Source organism: Lissotriton vulgaris, chromosome 2_1 (genome assembly GCF_964263255.1).
Source record: "Lissotriton vulgaris chromosome 2_1, aLisVul1.2, whole genome shotgun sequence".
Taxonomy (NCBI): domain Eukaryota; kingdom Metazoa; phylum Chordata; class Amphibia; order Caudata; family Salamandridae; genus Lissotriton; species Lissotriton vulgaris.
This window is the reverse complement of record NC_141687.1, coordinates 150,166,484-150,189,265: the sequence shown is the minus strand read 5'-3', so window position 1 is coordinate 150,189,265 and position 22,782 is coordinate 150,166,484. Positions and strand designations below refer to the sequence as shown.

Sequence of the window (22,782 nt, the reverse complement as noted above, 5' to 3'; positions counted from 1 at the left end):
GAGGGGTCAAAGATCACTCCAGCAGCTGGGGCAGTGTGTGTAACTTGCAGTCCATCCGTGGAGCGGGGGGAGGGGTCGCATTGCTGGCAGGTCAACAAGAGGTTATTGCATCCCTTGACCAAAACAACCAGCAAGAAAAAACAACAATCGCCTGTGTTAGGTGTGTGAATTTCCCGAAAACAAAACTGAAGAGCACTAAATGAGATACACTGACACCTTATCCTATACAGTCCACATTAGCGAACCTGCAGTGAAGCTTGTCTGTAATGTGCAAATGCATGCATGCAAAAAGGCAAAGGAGAACACTCCTTGGCCTACGATTCGCAAGATGACATTCACAGGCCCCAGGGAAGAGAGACCCAGAATTTAACCTCCTTTCCGCGTGGCCGTGAAAGCAAAAGTGATTGCGATCGCGATCAAAGCGAAATACCTACATTTCTCACTCCCTGTCCCCATGGATCCGTGCTTGAGGACGGACCAACCTCCCCTTTTGACTCACCCCGAGCAGCTCAAGAAAATGGGTCTAGCGGTCAGAGAGATAGATTTTCAAAGATATTTACTCCAACAACCTACAATCTGCTTAAAATTAAGAACGCATGGCGCTGTTTGCCTACACATCCCCTATATGGTTCTGGTCGTGGGCAGGTCATGTGGACTGGTGGTTACTGCTCCATCCTTATAGTAGGTTTTTGGGATATGAAATCTTGCAGGTTTCCCATGTCTGCCCCAGAACCAGGGCGTAAATAACCTCATAGTTAGAAACAAGGGCCTTAATAAACAGCGGAATGTTAAATAGCAGACTTTGAGCATCTGCAACTAAAGGAGAAGATGTAAAATACATTGGGTGCAACATGTTTATTCAGTAAACAATCAGAATAAAAACATATCTCATGTAAAAAAAAAAACGGACTTGAAATCCCTGGGCAGTGGTTGCTACACTTGCCTGGCAACCGTCCACCCCTATTGGCCTGAGCGGAGTAGGGGAACCAAGTTCACAGTTGATTTTCCCTTTTAAAATGAAAGCTTCTTTTATACACCAATTGACAAACAGTACAGTTTAAACAGAGGAAGAAACAAAACCCCGACCGGGCTTGCCCTTTTGTTCACTGAGATATGTTAATATACGAGTTCAAAATCCATCGTAAGGAGACCCTTGAGAAATCCTCCAATCTTTGGGAGTGCTACTGTATTTTCTACCAGATTGCCAGTCAATAACACGGCCGCGAAAGTAAAAGTGATCGCGTTCAAAGCGAAAGACTTGCGGCCGAGTGGTGTTAATGAAAGAAAGATGGCTGGCGTGCGCGCTCGCGTGAACGCAAGCCTGTCGCCAGCCAGCAGCACTTTGAAAACTCACCTACTAAAGTCTCTCCGAGCAGCGCATGCACGCTGATTCAGCGAGACCTAAAAAGGATGCTTCCATTCCCTTCCGACGAAAAATCTGCCTCACAAACTGCCTGTGAATAGCCTAAGACTCAGTCAGAGTCTGTCAAGACCTCTTCTACGTCGAAATAGAACTCGTTGTGGACTTTGTCTCTCAGAATTTGTCGCTGGCGCTTGCATCGCCGATGGAAGCTATGACAAAGACTTTACCATTGTCAATGACAACCATTACATCGTTAGCACCTGCATTGTCGAAGGTACTTCCAACGGCGACACCGCCTCCACCGTCGGCCTCTCTACCGTTGACATCACTCCCATCGTCTACAATTCTTTCATCGTTGACACCTCCATTGTCGACGACAATGACGACTTCTTTATCGCCGGTAGTTTTGCCATCGACGATGACAACACCGCAGTTGACAACTGTTTTTTCTACATCGACGTGTCTGTTTCACCGTGGACGAAGACTTCGTCCGCGCCTCAACCAAAGAGGCCCTCTTCATTACAGTTAAGTCTGGTTTTGTCCTCCAGATTCCTGTGCTGTCCATGCCACTGGAGTCAAGCTATCCTGGCTGATGAGGTGTGAAACCCAAAACTGGTCCTAGGATGCTTGTTTCCAGTCCTGGGAGGACCTGGACTGGCAGTTCCGGCTGGACTGTTCCCATTGGGTGCAGGATCAAGACTGATTTGCATATGGCTGGGTTCAAACTGGAATGGCATGGGGAGCAAAACAACGATGGATTTAGGCCCAGACCTCTGTACTGGGGTGAATTTATGACATTGTTCTGCAATTTGTCCATCAATTCTTTTTTTTGCATTTGTCACCCCGAGTGGGACGGGTATGCCCAGTGGTGGGTCCTGTGATCTCCATGCCCCTGGAGTCAAGCTATCCTGGCTGATGAGGGGTAAAACCCCGAAACCGGTCCTAGGATGCTTGTTTCCAGTCCCAGGAGGACCTGGCCTGGCAGTTCAGGCTGGGCTATTCCCATTTGGTGTAGGGCCAAGACTGATTAGGATATGGCTGGGTTCAAACTGGAATGGCATTGGGAGCAAAAAAACGATGGATTTAGGCCCAGTTCTCTGCATTGGGGTGGAGGAGTGTGGCTCAATGGTTAAAGCGGCAGACCCTGATGCAGAGTTCTGGTCCGGGACTAGGGTTCAATTCCCGCCTCAGCGGGTCTTGGGCTCATAATTCCTCGGACCTGATTTCTCGCCTCGGTGCCTATTCTAATCATGGGTCCCACGCTGCAACTCTGGGCAATAGCTTGCTTAACCTCCACACCGGCCCCAACAGCGCTGTGGATGCCTGGCTTCACCCTGGGGGTGCCCAGGAGTGGACACTTCACAGGGAAAGCCAGGAGGGGTTCCACAGCGGTATGAGTAATAGCGCCAGAAAACCGATTGGTGACAGTGCGCTCTACAAATACCTTGACATTTACATTTACATTTACATTGGGGTGAAAGTATGACATTGGTCTGCATTCTGTCAAATAATTGTTCTTTTTGTTCGGAGTGCCATTGGATACAATTTGCTGCAATGCAACATGGAAAATTTACATTAGTTTACGCAGCATTATTGAATATTGAATACCGTCCATTGCTGTCCTACTCATATGATCCTATTTTTCAATTACCTGCCCCTCGTCCGTCCTTGTCCTGATGAAGACCCTCTAGCAAGGTTCCATTGTACACCTGCATTAATTTGGGTCGAAACGTCGACACTCCTTTTCTTTTCCCAGCCTCTATCTTGATATACCATTTATGATTCTGTTTTTATGAGGCATGAGATTATTGAAGTAATTATTTTATTAATTGTTATTTTTAGTTTGTTATAATCAATTATTAGTAATTTTTTATCGAGGTCATAACGACCAGTGTTTCATCATTTGTATAGTTTCCTCACTTTCCATTCACTACCTTCCCTTCCCATTCCCTCAGGGGCATTAATTGTGATTAATTGTTGATGTATTTTATGAATTTTGTTCTACTTTACACGTTGTGATTAAAAACAATGCTGTGATATCTTTCCTTTGAATTTATTCAAGATAATATCTATCGATAGTACTTGGGACCACTTTGTTTGTACCACTGTAGTTGCGTCGGCAGACTACAGTACCCAGAATGCTCCTCTCACAGGCAACACAGTAAATGTCTCTTATGCGGCACCCTTTATCCCACATGGTTCCAGGATGAACATCAAAACGTGGGTATCTGTGCTCTGGCGAAACGCTGTGGCTGAAACCAAACTCCTCACCTGGGCCCCCAAGACGCCTCACCTGTAATGGTCCCAATACAGCCAGGCCTGAAACTGCGGATTCAATGTCCCGAAATATATATATATATATATATATATATATATATATATATATATATATATATATATATATATATATATATATATATATATATATATATATATATATATATATATATATATATATATATATATATATGTGTGTGTACATGTATATCTATTTATTTAGATATCTATTAGTTAATGATATGGTACCCAGTGCTTTAAATGGGCCGGTACTGTCCAGTACTTTTTTATTTTTGGAGGTAGGGTACCGGCACTTCTCAAGAGAAATGCTATACTTTTAATTAGAGAGTACCTGCACCTATCAGAAACAAATAGGTACTCTGCTACAGAGTACCTGCACTTCTATTTTTTCATTTCAAGCACTGACGGTACCCACCAACCTCTAATATTAAGGATGAATGATTATCCTTTCAATAACTGCTGGCTATTCTGTTTCAAGCATGTGAATCTATGAAAGATCCATTACTGGATAGGAAAACAAGTAACTTACCTGGTACCTTTCATAGATTCATACCCACCCTCTTCCCCGGAGAGGGTTCCCTTCTTATTTTATAAATACTCTTGTCACCTGTGATAGAACACCTGAGGGTCTTGCCTCTCTGTGGAGTGTTCTAGAGGGTGTTTGGGTCTTATTGGCTGTGTTTTTTTTACAAAAGGATATGGGTGGACTATTGCCCTGACTGTGCAATGCATAATTGCCTATGATTATATGAATTACTACTATTAGAATTTTACCGTGAGACTCCCACCTTGACTGCGGGGATGATTCAAGCATGTGAATGTGAATCTATGAAAGATACCAATTCTGGATAACTGAAGTTACAGGCGAGTACCTCGTTTTCTTCTCCAATAACCTTGAAGGACACTGTGAGACATGAGGAAAATGCTCCTGATGACTCAAAAAGGTTGTTGCCTTGTCTTAATACTATGAGAGTTCAGGTACTGCTGGGAAGTGTAGTCCCACCATCGGGTGGCTGATGCATAATCTATTCACCAGACATTTGAAACCTCACACAAGACAGCTGACACTGTGAATCCAACAGGAGCAATGTAGTCTTTTGCTTCTCACCCCTCCTCCCACCACTAACCACATACACTGGTAATATAAAAGCCAAAAGTAGAGGCTGGGATAGAAGTGAGACCAGAGACACAGGACCTCACCTGTCTGACAAGTCACTTCTGCGGAGCACTGATGTTTGGAGGTCGAAATATGCATCTAAAAAAACAGCACATTTGTGGTGAGTAACCAGCTGAGGAAGCCCTGCATCTAACCATGAAATTGATAATTCATACATATATCACTGCTAAGAACCCTGACTACATTACATATAATAACATATACATATAGTGTGTATCATAGCTTTCCATTAAATTCTGTCCTGTTCCATCAAATGAATAATACCTCAAATTCCAAATGAAACAATCCTTAAGCCTTAATTCTGTAAGTCTTTAGCAAAGTACAAAGCGAAATGTTCCAAAAATAAATAGTTTTCAGAAAGACATACTTTTCAGAATGCTTCTCTGAAATGCAGGCACAAGTATGTATGCAGTATTATGTGTCTATCATGTCATGAGCAATAAGCCATACCTCCTGACATGCCCTTGCCATGGCCGCTTAATGTTCGAAACCACAGTCAGAAGGAAGAAACATGGGAAAAGGACTTTTGGGCACCAATATTCTTACTTTGGAAGAATCTTCATCAGCCACTGATGTTTCACCCAGAGAATTGAGCTCTCATTAACCTGACCCTATCATTTTCTGGAAATCTCTTAGGAGTTAGTAATTGGACCACCCCTTCTTTTCTGTTTCTTCTAACAAGAACCTGACTTGCCATCTGTCTACCAGAGTGATCATGATGTCCTTAACTGACAACCATGATCCCGCAAAGACCTTTCGACATTTTTCTACCACAGAGATCAGGATGGCCTACACTGATGCCCATCTCCAATAATTCAACATGCGTCGACATCCGTTTACCACAGTGATCAAGATTACCATACACTGGAACTCATAGCCGATCATGTTATGTAACTAGTGGCTGTCAACAGCTTTCTACGAAAGTGATCAAAACGTTAAAACAATGGGAACCCATCTCCCATGTTTCAACATCTCTTCACCACAGTGATCAAGATGGCCCACATTTACGTCTATCACCCACGGTGCAATAAGCCCTTTCAACATCTGTCTACCACAGTGATCCTAATGGCACCACATACACACCCATGGCATATGCACCAGCAAGGTCTATCAACATCTGTCTACCATTGAGATAAAGCTGGGTCCTTATAGGGACCCATTTCCTGTGGTTCCGCATCTGTCTACCAAAGTGAGCAAGAAGACCTCACACTGGGGCCCATAGCACATGGTTCCACAAGAGCCTATCAACATCTGTCTACCACACGATCTTGTTCTTTTCTAAAAAAAAAAAATATGTACAGTGAGGTATTGCTCGTTTAATGAACTACTTGGGAATGTCACTTTATCTGTGAAATGGTATTGAGGACCTTTATGTGTTAATGGGTCCTGTTTTGTCACACAAGTGAGTCTTTTGATGTTCCAGGTTAGCTATTCTTTGTTGTTTTGTTGGCTTTGTGTTTTACCTTTTTGTTACATTTTCATTACTCACAGTGAAAATGTTTGTTGCTAATCCTTTAAAGGGCAGGCATGTTTAGTAGTTAATCATCTGGTATTTGCTGTGCTTGCTTTCTTGTTCGTATTCTGAACTGCAGTTTTTGATCTCCCATTAGTGTTCGGCCCTTTCCAAATTAAATGCCGAAGTGGCCTGTGTTGCTGTTCACGAAGAAAGCACGTTTGTGGTTGGGACAGAGAAGGGTAGAATATTCTTGAACTTGAGGAAAGAGCTTCAAACGGATTTTCAGAAGTTTTGCGGTGAGTACCTATTGCAAGGGGAAATGGAGACCACAGAGTATGTCTAAATATTTTCTAAAGGATTTACTCCACATTTTTGATTGGTCAGGTGTACTTTTCTGAAATTTGTTAATCTTAATCAATTTTAAACGTAATAAGGTTTATTAAACGCAATTGAAATTGGTGACTCTGCCAAAACTTAACACTTATTCTGTTCATCTTGGCGATGGTATGACTTGCATTTTTATTTTGTAATAAGTTAGTCGACTTTTTCAGCTTTTTTATTAATTTTATTGTGCCTTATAAAATGACCTGTTGTCTGAAGAAACGTGAGTTGAAAGCAAGTCAGTTTTTTACAATACCTGGGGCCAATTCCCAGAAGTTTTACCTGTCACATAACGTTTTGCACTATGCTGGACAATTTTGTACCAATCTTGAACTAGATTCTTCATTGACTGAATGCTACCAGCTGTTGTTTTTGCATTAGCTGTGGTAATCACAAAAGGGCCAGCTACTGCTGTTTTAAGTAATCTGTATGCCTCACTGTAGACCCTGGTCCCCATAGATAAACAAAAGGGTTTCAACCAGCATCGCCTCGGTTGTTATACGCTGGGCAAGCAAACAAAATGTGGGCCACAGATTCAACCCTATCAGGGCAAAAAGGACAGTTGTTATTATTTGCATGCAAATTAGACCACTTCGAAGTAAAAGCCTTGGTGGGTAATGATCCCACTCTAAACTGGTGGAATACTTTTCTATCACGTGTCGAAGTGATTAGATCCCAGTACTGTTCATATTTAGGTTCAGATTAAATTTGTAGGAAGGTGCTGGACAGGGTAAGACTGCTGAAAGCTGAAAACTGCTGGGAATAAATCATGTGCCAATAAGCTGCCTTTAACTCTGTTTTGCTGGGAAACGGACTGCCGATTCAATCCCATCTCACAGAGAATGATTTTTATACTCCTAAACCACTCAATATTGTTGTTCACATTCATATCCCGAATTTCTAACACAGCCAATGCATAATTGGCTAGCTCGGGATCACCCAGAGTCTCCTCCAGTATGATACTAATCTATAACAGGCTACATCCCTAATTGAATGGCACCCCAAGTCCATATAAAGGGGGATCAGTGGGGTAGATTGTGGCAGGCCCATTAACGTTCTTAAGAATTTATTTTGGCCCGCCACTAGAGAATCCAGTTTTACATACGCCCACAACTCTGAACCATAGAGGATTGAGGCACCAATTTTAGAGTTATAGATCTGCAATACTGGAGCTACGGGTTTGGTATAGGAGCGACAATGCTCCTTAAGGAGCACACCCGAGAGTTGAGCATGTCTCACCATGAGACAGTTTAATTGCGGCTTCCAGCTAATTTTTTTATCTATAGTTACCCTGTAGGCGGGGGCGTGGGAGTGGTACTAATTACTGTGTCAGGTAGAGGCGGTACACCAGTATATCTTTTCAAACTAGGTTTTATTTTCAGGGTTCTCTTGGTTCTGTATGTCAGTCTTTCTCTTGCGAACTCCAGGTTGTTCGTGGTGGCGGTGTAGTCTGCTGGAGGGGGTCCACGTGGTTTTGACCGGCGTCGGTGTCTTCGGTATCGATTCTCCGGGCCGATGTACCGAGGGAAAAGGAGACCAACAGAGGGAGCCGTTAGTTTACTATCTGGGTACTTCCGACCGTTCAGGGGCCCAAGTGACGTGAGGAACACCCGTGTCTCTCGCTACCTTATCAGCTAGGTGCAGTGTGGTGGGGGTAACAAGTGGGGAAACCAGACGGGTAGGGAGGGGGGACGGGACTCAGTTAACACACAGGGAAAGGTACGCACAAGACTATATACACATTTACACAGGGGCGTTCTTCTTCCCCACCCAAGCCGCCAAACGTCTCCGTACCTGAGTGAGCCACACTCCTCCCTCGGGAGCGTGGCACGGCGGTGCACAGGGTCGTTGGCCTCCTGGCTCTCCCTCACTTCCGTGGTTCTCGTTCTCCTTCTCTCCTCCTTGGTTCCGCGTTGTCTCCTCTTCGCCGTTCTCGTTCTTCCTCGCTCGCTCGCTTCCTCCGCTCTCGCCCTCCGGGGTGTAAACACACCCACCATACAGGATATCCTGCCCTTTGTCCAGTCCTGGTCCTCTGACGTCAGAAAGGGGCGGAGTCTCGTCTCGCTCCAGGAAGTTCCAATTAAAGGCGCCGTGGTCTCTATGTTCCTCCTGTTCAGAAACGCTGTCCCATTCCGCTTTTGGACTGTCCGTCTGCATAAAACGAGGAGAAGGAGGGACAGGCAACCACCAGTTAGAGTGTTCATCCCGCTTGACCTTGCTACACTCCTCCCCCCTTGGATTCTCCCGTTCGGGGAGATAGGGTGCCCTCGACAGGTAGTCGGCATTACTGTTGGCTATGCCTTTCTTGTGTACGATATTAAATTTAAAGGGTTGGAGATACAAAAACCATCTTTGCACGCGGGCGTTCTGGGATAGGTTCTTCTGCATCCACTGCAACGGGGCGTGATCTGAGTGAAGCGTAAAGGATCTCCCTTCCAGATAGTATCTCAATTTGTCCACGGCCCATCGTATCGCAAGGCACTCTTTTTCCACTGTGGGGTACTGCTTTTCTCTGGGATGTAGTTTCCTGCTTATAAAGAGAATAGGATGTTCCAATTCATCCTCCCCCTCCTGTGACAGCACTGCGCCTATGCCGGTATCGGAGGCATCGGTCGCCAGGATGAAAGGTTTCTCAAAGTTGGGGGGAATTAACACCGGGCTGGAGGTTATTGTGCTTTTTAGAACCTCAAACGCCAAACGGGCTTCTTCTGGAGGGGGTTTTCCTCGATTGAAGTTGGATGTTTTTCTAAGGAGATTCGTTAAGGGGGCTGCTATTTCAGCGAAGTCCTTAATGAACCGCCTGTAATAACCTATCAGGCCCAGGAAGGCACGCAGTTCTCTGACAGTGGAGGGAAAAGGGGTTTTGGTTATGGCGTTTACTTTCTCTTCCTGGGGAGCGATCACACCATCACCCAACATGTACCCCAGATATTGTACCCTGGGGTAGGCTGCCCTAGATTTTTTTGCATTGACATGGAGCCTGGCTTTTAGTAGGGACGTGAGTATGCTCTCTATATGACCTAAGTGATCCTCCCACGTGAGACTGAATATAACAATATCGTCAAGGTATACGGAGCTATACTCGGAGTGAGGGGCTAACACTGTGGTCATTAATCTTTGGAACGTTGCTGGGGCTCCATGGAGCCCGAATGGTAAGACGTTGAATTCGTATAGCCCCTCATCTGTGGCAAAGGCTGTTTTGTGTTTGTCACTTTCCCTCAAAGTCACCTGCCAATAGCCTTTGGTCAGGTCCAGCGTGGTGATGTACTTTGCTTCCCCTATCCTTTCTATCAATTCATCTACCCTGGGGATAGGGAAGGAGTCAAAGGAGGAGATAGCGTTTAGAGCCCTAAAATCCATACAAAAACGGGTGGACCCGTCCGGTTTTGGGACCATAACTATGGGTGAAGTCCAGTTACTTTTTGAGGGGCGTATAACGCCCAGTTGTAGCATGTCCCTAACTTCTTTTCGAACCGTGGCTCGCCTGGCAGCTGGAATGCGATATGGTCTTTGCTTCACTATTTTCCCTTCTTCTGTCTGTATACAGTGTTCGGCTAGGGGGGTACACCCTGGTTTGTCTGAGAACATGGAGGAGAACTGCTGTAGTCTATGCGTCAACTCCTCCCGTTTCTCGGTTGGTAACTCCGGGTTAATCGGTAGTTGATCTAGGGTTGATCTCTCATCTCGTCCTGGAAGAGAGAACTGTACGTTTTTGGGAGGGGGGCCTATCCACTTTTTTAACAGATTGATGTGGAAGGTCTGTTGGCGTGATGGAGTGACCTGTAGTTTGTACGTGGTTTTCCCCAAGGTCTCTGTGATCAGATAGGGCCCCTTCCATTCGCTCCTAAACTTCTGAGTGGTCGACGGTAGAAGAACCAAGGCCCACTCCCCTTTCTGTAGTACCCTCCATTTCTTCCCTTTATCATACTGTACTCTCTGTTGTACCTGGGCTTTTTCCAAATTGGAATATGCTAGGTCTCGTAGCTTGCCTAACCGGGACTTCAGTTGAGCGGTATAATCCAATAAGGACTTTTGTTCTGCTGCTTCCTCCCTTTCCCAGGCTTCCCTGGTAATTTCTAATAGGGACCTAGGTTGTCTCCCATAAAGGAGTTCGAAAGGCGAAAACCCTAAACTGCTCTGTACTTGAGACCGTATCACATAAAGCGCCAAGGGTAGCATTTTGTCCCAATCCTTGTTTTCTGCGCTTAACATTTTCTTAAGGGTGGATTTCAATGTGCGATTATATCTTTCGACCAACCCGTCTGTCTGGGGGTGGTAGGCGGACGTGCGGATATGTTTCAGATCCAACTGCTTGCACACTTCTGCCATCATTCTGGACACAAACGGGGTTCCCTGGTCTGTAAGTATCTCTCGTGGGAACCCTACCCTAGAGAATAGTTCAATCAGTTTCTCCGCCACATTTTTAGTTGTGGGAGCACTCAGGGCAAAGGCTTCCGGAAACCTCGTGTTGTAGTCTACTATGACTAAGGCGTATGTGTGCCCTCTTGAGGTACGGGGAAGGGGTCCTATCAGGTCCATACCCACCCTCTCAAAGGGGTTACCTATGATGGGTAAGGGTTGTAGAGGGACTGCTGGGGGCCGGTACATGTTTTTCTTCTGGCAGACTTCGCATTGCTTACAATACAACTCGGCTGTCTTGTATATTCCAGGCCAAAAGAATAAACGAACGATACTTTGTAGTGTTTTTTCGGCCCCGCTATGTCCCGCTGTCAAGTGTGTGTGCGCATAGAACATTATTTGATCCCTGAATTCCTGGGGGACCACTAACTGTAGTGGATCGCCTGCCTTCCCCTCCCTGTACAGCAGATCATTCAGGATCCTGAACTTTGGATAACCCTGGGAAGGCGTTGTTTGTTCTCTATGTCCTGATTCCCATGCGTTCATGAGAGTAGGATCGTTGGCTTGGGCGAACTTGAATCCTCTATCCATCTCCCAGGGTTCCGTAGCCAGATATGCACCTCGGGGTTGGGTTCTCAGCTCCCTCCTAAAGAGGGCTAGGAAATCGGGGTTATCTATTCCCACTATCAGGTCCTCGGGTAAGGAGTCCACCACCCCCACTTGTACCTCACAGGGGTCTCTACCTATCGGGTGTAGGGTCACCTGTGCTACGGGGTATGGCTTCACGTCCCCGTGGACACACCTGATATGTACAATAGCCCCGGGGCCTATCTGGGAAGGCAGCACAAACTTAGACTGTATTACGGATTGCCGACATCCAGAGTCTAACAGGGCTTTAACGCGCAGATTATTTACAACCATCCTTACGTAAAAGGAGGGCCCCATCTCTGCTGTGTACATCACTGCTCTTGGTATGTATCCGACTTCCATTGGCTCTTCTACGGTCTTCTTTCGTGGACACATTCTGGCTATGTGGCCCCAGTCTCCACACTCAAAACACTGTGGACCCCTATGTGGAGGAGGTGCATCCATTCTTATTGGTCGGGGTCTTCCCAAGTCCTGGGTTGGCTTGAGAGGTTTCTTATCCTGTTTCGCAGGTCCAGCGCTGGATTTATTGCCCTTATCAGAGTCCCAAGGAAACGTGCGTGGCATCGCTCTGTTGTAACTAGACGCCATCTCGATAGCCTGGTCTGGGGTTAGCCCTGAATGTTGTCTCAACCACCGTTGTGTTCCGTAGGGCAGAGCCTCCATAAACTGCTCGAGATATATGCTGGCCATTACCTCTTCCTTGGTACGACTCTCGGGTCTCAACCATTTATCCGCTGCCAGTTTGAGCCTAAGATACAGGGTCTTTGGGTGCTCTCCGGCTACACCCCTTTCCTTTCGGAACCGGAGACGGTAGGCTTCGGAATCCAGTCCTAAGTGATCGAGGATTACTGCTTTGATGGCCGCATAGGGTGTTACCCCTGTAGGGTTGGCTACTTGGTAGGCCGCCTGGGCTTCACCAGAAAGGAGCGGAGCCAAAAAGAAAGGCCACTTGTCTTCCGGCCACCCACATGCTCTGGCGGCTCTTTCGAAATTCACTAGAAAGGCGTCGGGGTCTTCACCCGGCACGTATTTTTGCAAGTGTACTCCAGAGGGACCGAACTGTCTCCTCTCCATAGGAACAGGTGTACCGGGACTCTGTACCACTTTTTGTAGACTGTCCATCTGGGCGGCCATTGTCGCTTTAAACAGGTCTCTGTCTGCATCGGCTACTGACATCTGCTGTCCTACCGCCCACTCTAACTTCTGTTGCCCCTCGATGAGCTGCTGGATCACCTGTTCCATCGCTGGGTCCGGCAGAGAAGGGGCGGATCCCACTTCTGACACCACTGTAGGCGGGGGCGTGGGAGTGGTACTAATTACTGTGTCAGGTAGAGGCGGTACACCAGTATATCTTTTCAAACTAGGTTTTATTTTCAGGGTTCTCTTGGTTCTGTATGTCAGTCTTTCTGATCCCAGTACTGTTCATATTTAGGTTCAGATTAAATTTGTAGGAAGGTGCTGGACAGGGTAAGACTGCTGAAAGCTGAAAACTGCTGGGAATAAATCATGTGCCAATAAGCTGCCTTTAACTCTGTTTTGCTGGGAAACGGACTGCCGATTCAATCCCATCTCACAGAGAATGATTTTTATACTCCTAAACCACTCAATATTGTTGTTCACATTCATATCCCGAATTTCTAACACAGCCAATGCATAATTGGCTAGCTCGGGATCACCCAGAGTCTCCTCCAGTATGATACTAATCTATAACAGGCTACATCCCTAATTGAATGGCACCCCAAGTCCATATAAAGGGGGATCAGTGGGGTAGATTGTGGCAGGCCCATTAACGTTCTTAAGAATTTATTTTGGCCCGCCACTAGAGAATCCAGTTTTACATACGCCCACAACTCTGAACCATAGAGGATTGAGGCACCAATTTTAGAGTTATAGATCTGCAATACTGGAGCTACGGGTTTGGTATAGGAGCGACAATGCTCCTTAAGGAGCACACCCGAGAGTTGAGCATGTCTCACCATGAGACAGTTTAATTGCGGCTTCCAGCTAATTTTTTTATCTATAGTTACCCTGTAGGCGGGGGCGTGGGAGTGGTACTAATTACTGTGTCAGGTAGAGGCGGTACACCAGTATATCTTTTCAAACTAGGTTTTATTTTCAGGGTTCTCTTGGTTCTGTATGTCAGTCTTTCTCTTGCGAACTCCAGGTTGTTCGTGGTGGCGGTGTAGTCTGCTGGAGGGGGTCCACGTGGTTTTGACCGGCGTCGGTGTCTTCGGTATCGATTCTCCGGGCCGATGTACCGAGGGAAAAGGAGACCAACAGAGGGAGCCGTTAGTTTACTATCTGGGTACTTCCGACCGTTCAGGGGCCCAAGTGACGTGAGGAACACCCGTGTCTCTCGCTACCTTATCAGCTAGGTGCAGTGTGGTGGGGGTAACAAGTGGGGAAACCAGACGGGTAGGGAGGGGGGACGGGACTCAGTTAACACACAGGGAAAGGTACGCACAAGACTATATACACATTTACACAGGGGCGTTCTTCTTCCCCACCCAAGCCGCCAAACGTCTCCGTACCTGAGTGAGCCACACTCCTCCCTCGGGAGCGTGGCACGGCGGTGCACAGGGTCGTTGGCCTCCTGGCTCTCCCTCACTTCCGTGGTTCTCGTTCTCCTTCTCTCCTCCTTGGTTCCGCGTTGTCTCCTCTTCGCCGTTCTCGTTCTTCCTCGCTCGCTCGCTTCCTCCGCTCTCGCCCTCCGGGGTGTAAACACACCCACCATACAGGATATCCTGCCCTTTGTCCAGTCCTGGTCCTCTGACGTCAGAAAGGGGCGGAGTCTCGTCTCGCTCCAGGAAGTTCCAATTAAAGGCGCCGTGGTCTCTATGTTCCTCCTGTTCAGAAACGCTGTCCCATTCCGCTTTTGGACTGTCCGTCTGCATAAAACGAGGAGAAGGAGGGACAGGCAACCACCAGTTAGAGTGTTCATCCCGCTTGACCTTGCTACATACCCCTAAATATGAAAAAATCTCTGTTTGCTCTAGAACACCTTCCTGCATCCTAACTTCACTGATGTATTTGTGAGAGTTCTGGAGGACCATAAACTTTGTTTTGTCAACATTGACAACGAGGTCATGATCCTCACAGAACTCTTCAAATCTTGACAGGGCACATTGAAGGCCCTGTTGCGTTTTGGAAAGAATGAGACTGTCATCAGCAAACATTAGGAGTGGGATCTTTGTCCCAGCTAGACTTGGGGCATCAGTTGGGCAGTTTTCTAAGTATTTAAGAACCCAATTTATATATATTGAAAATAGGGTATCCCCTTCTCAGCCAAAAACATTTCAGTGGTGCGACCTGCCTTATCCCACCTAACCTGGGCAAAGTTGTCCGTATACAATTTGACAACAAAAGCCAAGATGTCCAATGGCATACTCAGCTTTAAAAGACTATGCCACAGCATAGAGCAGAGGTATTCAAACTTTTCCAGGTTGAGCCCCCCCAGCTGAATTCCCCCAGATGTTGGGCCCCCCCACCACCCGACCGAAACCTCGGGAATCCGGCACACCACATGATCGACTGCAACGCGCACACCACGGGCCATATCCGGCAAACAATGCTCAACACAACAAGAGTGCCTAGCAAACTGCAGGCCTGTGAGTGGGTGCGGCGAAATGACAGAGGCGTACCACACAGCTCAAAACACAATCCTCCAAGGCAAAGGAAGTCATCACAACCCTCCCCATCCATCATGTACACCTTGTCATCCACCAACTCCCCCACCATTCATTCCTTCCCTCCATCTGTGCTCCATCCACATCCAAACCCCTTCAACCACTTGCAACCCCATCCACCATCCATCCCTCCATCCATCATCTCACCCATCCATCCCCTCACCCATCCATCCATCCCTTCACCCAATCCATCCCCTCACCAATCCATCCACTCTTCCACCCATCCATCCACCTACTCATCCATCCAACCACTCACCCCTTCACCCAAGCTATGCTCCCACTCATCCATCCACTCCTCCATTCATCCATCCACTCCTCCATTCATCCATCCACTCTTCCACCCATCCATCCATCCACTCCTCTACCCATCCATCCACTCACTCATCCATCCAACCACCCACCCTATCACCCATCCAGCCATCCCCCCACCCACTCATCCATCCACCCAGTCACTCATCCGTCCACCCACTCAACCCCTCACTCATCCATCCACCCACCCATCCATCCCTCCCTCCCGCTCCCCACTCTCCCCCCACTCATGCATGCACTCTCTCACCCATCCATCTCCATGCTCCTCTCCTCACCCATCTATTCACACACCTGCCCATCCACTCTGCCAATCATTCATCCATGTCCTCGCTCATCCATCTATCCATCCTCCCCCTCTCTCTCCATTCCCCCCTCACCCAGCCACCCATCCCTCCATCCACCCTTCACCCATCCACCCACTCATCCACCCACTCATCCATCCACTCATCCACTCATGTATCCATCCATTGACCTCTCACCCACCCCTTCACTCCTCCATCCATCCCCCCGTCTATCCACCCTCCTCAATCACCCATCCATCCCTACATCCACCCCTTCACTCATCCATTCATTCATTCACCCCTTCACCCATCAATACATCAATCCATCCATCCATCACCTCTCTCATCCATCCATCCACCGACTCGTCCAGCATCCACCCCCCATCGATCCATCCACCATTTCACTGATCCATCCATCCCTCCACCCATCCATCTACCCTTCCAACCATACACACATCCATCCACTCCCATCCATCCATCCCTCCACTCATGCATCCATCCTCTCTCCCACCATCCACCCACCCCTTCACCCATCCATCCATCCTCTCACTCATCCATCCACCCCCCCACCCATACATCCACCATGTCATCCACACATCCACCACTCCACCCATACATCTATTCACCCACATGGCAACATAACGGACGTCTGGTCGCCGGCTCCACCCGACATCCCTCAACACATTTGATGATTCAAATTCGAATCTGCAGACCAACATCCCTAAACACAAACACTTCGGTGCCCCACAGAAAGATCCTCATAAGTTGATGACCGCAGACCAGAGCCTACCTTCCCGATTCATGGCCCAAACCCGGATTGCAACCTCTCCCTCCCTTCCCAAAATAACTGAAGGACTCCCGTCCCCACCCCCTCCCCCTCACTCCCACCTCCCTTGAAAGGCTGGGGCACTGGGCCAGAGCCCACCCCGCCCGTGCCTCAAACCCTGTAGGGCAGTGGTTCCCAAACGTTTTCAACCAGCGGCTCCCTTGACATATGGGCCTTTGGCTGCGGCTCCCCACTATGTTACATTTTTTTGGCGCTTGCGGTGATACATATCCGGCCTCTGGAGTACTTTCATTTTTCTCTCTGAAAATTATTGGGATGAAGGTATTATAATCATAGATGTTATCCCCGGTATACTATGTCAGTAAAACCGAATGACCCACAGTGCAGAGATGTCAAAAAGTCACTGATGTTAAATATGACAGAGATCTTCCAGATCAAGGAAAGGAAATTGATTTTACTTTAAATACCACTAGAATATATTAAAAGCAGCTTTCCTACAATCAACAGGTTTTCAAAACATGCTGTGTTTTTGCATAAAGATGGCATGGAAAAACAGGCTAAATGTAGAGAAAGATGTGGTAAATGGATTTTGTAAATACAGTGCATCATGAGACAAAGTTAGTAAAAAAAGTGGTTGATGAAAAAGGTGGGACAGGATGTGCAAAAAATGAAGAATGCGAGGGTGGATTGTGTAAAATGATTGGGTGAATTTAAAGTCAGGATGAGTAGGGGTAGGATTATCCTAGTTCAAGTTCCTTATAAAATAGTAGGGATGAGACAATTACTTGGAATTGGAAATGCGCAGAAGGAAAATGGGAATGAGGGTGCAGTTATGAAAATGAAAGAAGATAATTGTATTAAGGTCGCATAGCTGAAGGACTCTGATTGCAAGGGAGGTGTAAGGGAGGCACCAGGGTCGAACATTGTGTTGGAGATTATGGAGCAGAGAATGCTGAAGCAGTGTTCAGTGGTATGTAGAGAGTTACATCAAATGGATGCAGCCTGACACTATGTGCTTGCTTCTCAACGCTTTTGTTTCAGAAAAGGAACAAAGTGCTTACTATAAAATTGAGTGAAAGTGCCTAACTTTCAACGGACTTCTTGAGGAAAGCCCCTCTGCTCTTCTCGCCACATACTTTTTGCCTAAATCTCACAATATTGTTTCAATAGTTACTAGGTAACTTAAGCCACAGAAGGTAGCACCGTCACCTCTCTGAGTGCCAGAGGTAGAGGAGTCTCAGAGCAGGTCTGCGCTCACCTCTGCAGGTAGAGAAGTAAACCCGCTCTCGTTTTTTACCTGCATATTCAGAGAGAGTTTATTGGCGCCTCTGTCCCCGCTCTGTCTGTTCTCCTCTCAAGTTTTCTGTATAGCACACTCTGCTGATCCTCACGGAACAGACACTTCAATTACACTTCAATTACATCAAAGCAACCTGGTGTTCTTTTCACGTCTCCTGCTCCACGTGTCATCAGGGTGCCGTCTCGTGCCCCCTATCACTTCTAAATACGGTATGCCTTTATCTACAAGTCTTGCACACACTTTAGCCTAATCATAGCACTATAAATCACAATACATGCTTCTGTTCTTTTACCGAAAACTATCTTAGTGTGCATCTGTTCACGGCGCCCCTGGCTTGCATTCACGGCGCACAGATTGGGAATCGCTGCTCTAGGGAAACCTTCTCTCCCTTCTGGGAAGAGCTAACTCTCCCAGGAGGGGGCCAATTCACGGAGTCAACAGCTTTTTAGCATAGGAGACTCCTTGCCTGCACTGCAGCCGAAGCTGTCGACTCCATGAATTGGCCCCCTCCTGGGAGAATCACCCAGACAAAGGAACGGGCAAAAAGAGAAGATCGGAGTGGGGCACGTGCCCCCCCTGGGATGGTGCCATGCCCCCCCAGGGGGGCGCGCCCCACAGTTTGAAGAACCCTGGCATAGAGCGTGGAATTAGATCAAAAGCAGACCTAAGGTCCACGAAAGCTGCATAAATAGAGCCTCTCCCCAGGGTAACAGTACACCAGTAAATGAGAATGAACCTTAACAACTGGTCCACTGTACTGATACATCGTCAGAAAACTGCTTGTAAGTCTGAGAGGATGTGACATTCCTCAATCCATACCTGCATTCTACCTAAAACCACTCTTGCCACTACCTTCTGAATGCTTATAGGCCTGTAATTTCCTGGTAAGGAGCGATCCCCCTTTTAAAAAATGGGAACGATTACTGAACCAGCCCAGGAACTGGGAATCGCCGCTCCTTTATCGATGGCGTTCAGTAAAAGTGAACACCATCGAGGGGGCGTGACACCCCCGCGCCGCACGGCCACCAGCTGCTGCGTGTGTTCCCCTCTGCCTGCCTTCTGCCTCGCTGACGCCGTGGTCGCTCCCCTCTGGTTTCCCAGTTGTTTTGCCCTAAATTTGTGCTTGTCTGTTTCTGCCGTCTGCTCGCGTATTTTGCCGTTTTTCCTTGTTTTGCCCTAAATTTGTGCTTGTCTGTTTCTGCCGTCTGCTCGCGTATTTTGCTGTTTTTCCTCGTTTTGCCCGTAATTTGTGCTTGTCTGTTTCTGCCGTCTGCTCGCGTATTTTGCTGTTTTTCCTCGTTTTGCCCGTAATTTGTGCTTGTCTGTTTCTGCCGTCTGCTCGCGTATTTTGCCGTTTTTATTTGTTTTGCCCTAAATTTGTGCCTGTTAATTTCTTTGTATCCCCTGTGCCGTGTCCAGTTTCCTTCCTGATTGGCCGCCTACCTCGCCGCCCTCCGCTCTCGCTTCCCGCCACCGACATTGGCCCCGCCCCTTTTTCTCCTCTGTTCCCTCCCCGCTCCCGCCTCCCAGCTGCTCCGCCCACCCGCGCACTTGGCCTTAAATGGCGACCGTGCGGACGCGCAGCGGTCACGCGCAGCGGGCGCGCCGATTGTGCGCCGAAGGCGCGCCAAAGGTAAGCCCGTCTACGCCCGTCCGCGACCGGATCGCGACCAGCGCCAGGACCCCTGGCCCACGAAGACCCCGACCGACCCGCCTGACGTACTCCGCCGCCACCCTCACCGCTCTCAACACCGGCCGACTCCCAGAATGCCATCAAGCCTCTCCACGACGTACCCACGGACCCTTCAGCTGCCACGCCTGCAAGTTCACCTGCATCCGGACCTGCCTCGCACCAGCACCCACCAAGCCGAACACCAGCAGTACCCACCTCAAGTGCATCCTGCTCAACACCCGCTCCATCCACAGACATGCCATCGAACTCTGGAACCTCCTCGACACCACAGCTCCAGACGTTGCCTTCCTCACGGAGACCTGGATGAACGCCTCTTCAGCTCCCGACATCGCCATCGCCATCCCAGAGGGCTACAAGATCGTCCGGAGGGACCGAAACGCCAACCAGATGGGAGGAGGCATCGCCATCATCCACAGGAGCACCATCCGTCTCACGACCAGCACCGACAACTCCCTGACCACCGCCGAACACCTGCATTTCCAGATCCACACCAACCCGAACACCACCCTCAGAGGCACCCTGATCTACCGACCCCCTGGACCACGCACACAATTCAGCGAGGACATCGCCGACTTCGTCAGCCCACATGCCCTCCCCTCCGCTGACTACATCCTCCTGGGAGACCTCAACTTCCATCTGGAGAACAACAACGACCGCAACACCAGCACCCTGCTCGACAACCTCACCAACCTGGGACTCAAGCAACTGGTGTCCACCCCCACCCACCTCGCCGGACACACACTCGACGCTGTCTTCTCATCCAGCAAGGACATCAACTTCAGCCACACCACAGAGCTTCAATGGACGGACCACAGCTGCGTCCACTTCACCTTCAAGAAAACAACGACCCACCACCACCAGCAACAGACCGCCCGCAGAAGCTGGAACAAGATCACAGCAGACCAGCTCGCCACCTCCCTGAGCCAGCACCCTCCTGCCAGCTCAGCGAACCCCAGCCAGGCCGCCGACAACCTCACGAAGTGGATCAGCAACTGCGCGGACGAACTCGCCCCACTGAGGACCCCGCCCAGCAGACCCGGCAGCAAGAAAGCCCCATGGTTCACCGACGAACTCAAGAGCTCCAAGAAGAACTGCCGAGCCCTCGAGAAAGTCTGGAGAAGGGAACCGACACCGGACAACAGGACCTCCTTCAAACTTGCCACCCGGAAACACCACCAGCTGATCCGCGCCGCCAAGAAAACAGCATTCAAGGACCGGTTGGACAACAACGCACACAACTGCAAGGAACTCTTCAACATCGTTAAAGAGCTTTCCAACCCCAGCGCAGGAAACAACGACATCACCCCATCGCAAGACCTCTGCAACTCCCTGGCTTCATACTTCCACAACAAGATCGCGGACATACACAACAGCTTCAACAACCAACCAACGCACACCATGACCGAACAACCACCCCCCACCACCACCCTCCGCGCCTGGACCCCGATCAGCACCGAAGACACCATCCGCACGATGAACTCCATCCACTCCGGATCACCGACCGACCCCTGCCCTCACCACGTCTTCAACAAAGCCGACGCTGTCATCGCACCCCACCTGCGAGACATCATCAACACATCCCTCGACACCACCATCTTCCCCGAGAGCTGGAAACACGCCGAACTCAGCGCCCTACTCAAGAAACCAACAGCGGACCCCACCGACCTCAAGAATTACCGCCCCATCTCGCTCCTCCCGTTTCCAGCCAAAGTCATCGAGAAGACCGTCAACAAGCAGATGGCCGCTTTCCTCGAGACGAACGGATCCCTCGACCCCTCACAGTCCGGCTTCCGAGCCAACCACAGCACCGAGACCGCCCTCATCGCCGCCACCGACGACATCCGAGCCCTGATGGACAATGGAGAAACAGCGGCCCTCATCCTCCTAGACCTCTCCGCGGCATTCGACACGGTCTGCCACCGCACCCTAGTACGGCGCCTCAGCAACGTCGGAATCCAGGACAAGGCACTGGAGTGGATCACCTCCTTCCTCGACGGGAGAACACAGAGAGTCCGCCTACCACCGTACAAGTCAGAGGCCACCGAAGTCATCTGCGGCGTCCCCCAAGGATCATCTCTGAGCCCCACCCTCTTCAACGTCTACATGAGCCCCCTCGCGGCCATCGTACGCAAACACAACCTCAGCATAATCTCCTACGCCGACGACACCCAGCTGATCCTCTCCCTGACCAACGACCCCGCCGCCGCCAGAGCCAACCTGCACGAAGGGATGAAAGAGGTAGCCGAGTGGATGACGACCAGCCGCCTGAAACTGAACTCGGACAAGACGGAGGTCCTCATCCTGGGCTCCTCTCCCCCCGCCTGGGACGACTCCTGGTGGCCTCCCGCCCTGGGCACCGCACCCAAACCGACAGACCATGCACGCAACCTGGGCTTCATCCTGGACTCCTCCCTCTCCATGGCCAGGCAAGTCAACAACGTCTCCTCGGCATGCTTCAACATCCTACGCATGCTACGGAAGATCTTCTGGTGGATCCCCACCGAGACCAGGAAGACCGTCACCCAGGCCCTCGTCACCAGCCGACTGGACTACGGCAACGCCCTCTACGCCGGGACCACCGCCAAGCTCCAGAAGAGACTCCAGCGGATCCAGAACGCCTCAGCCAGACTCATCCTCGACATCCCACGAACCAGCCACATCTCCGGACATCTGCGAGACCTTCACTGGCTCCCCGTCAACAAAAGAATCACCTTCCGCCTCCTCACCCACGCACACAAAGCCCTACACGACCAAGGCCCGAGCTACCTCAACAGCCGAGTCAACTTCTACGCTCCCAAACGCCACCTCCGATCAGCCAACCACGCCCTCGCCGCCGTCCCCCGCATCCGAAGAGCGACTACAGGAGGAAGGTCCTTCTCCCACCTGGCCGCCAAGACCTGGAACTCCCTCCCGACCGACCTGCGCCTGACCCAAGACCACCTCTCCTTCAGGAAGAAGCTGAAGACCTGGCTGTTCGAGCAGTAGCGGCTCCCCCCCCCCCCCCCCCAGCGCCTTGAGACCCCACGGGTATGTAGCGCGCTTTA

At 49.3% G+C, this 22,782-nt stretch overlaps 1 protein-coding gene across 1 annotated transcript in view; it reads left to right on the top strand.

Moving 5' to 3' along the window:
• GTF2IRD1 (GTF2I repeat domain containing 1) overlaps nucleotides 1-22,782 on the top strand; it is a 993,687-nt gene that overhangs the window by 298,695 nt on the left and 672,210 nt on the right. Inside the window, exon 4 of the mRNA XM_086954598.1 lies at nucleotides 6,449-6,590. Coding sequence (XP_086810724.1) covers nucleotides 6,449-6,590 — 142 coding nt within the window. The remainder of the gene's footprint in view (nucleotides 1-6,448; nucleotides 6,591-22,782) is intronic.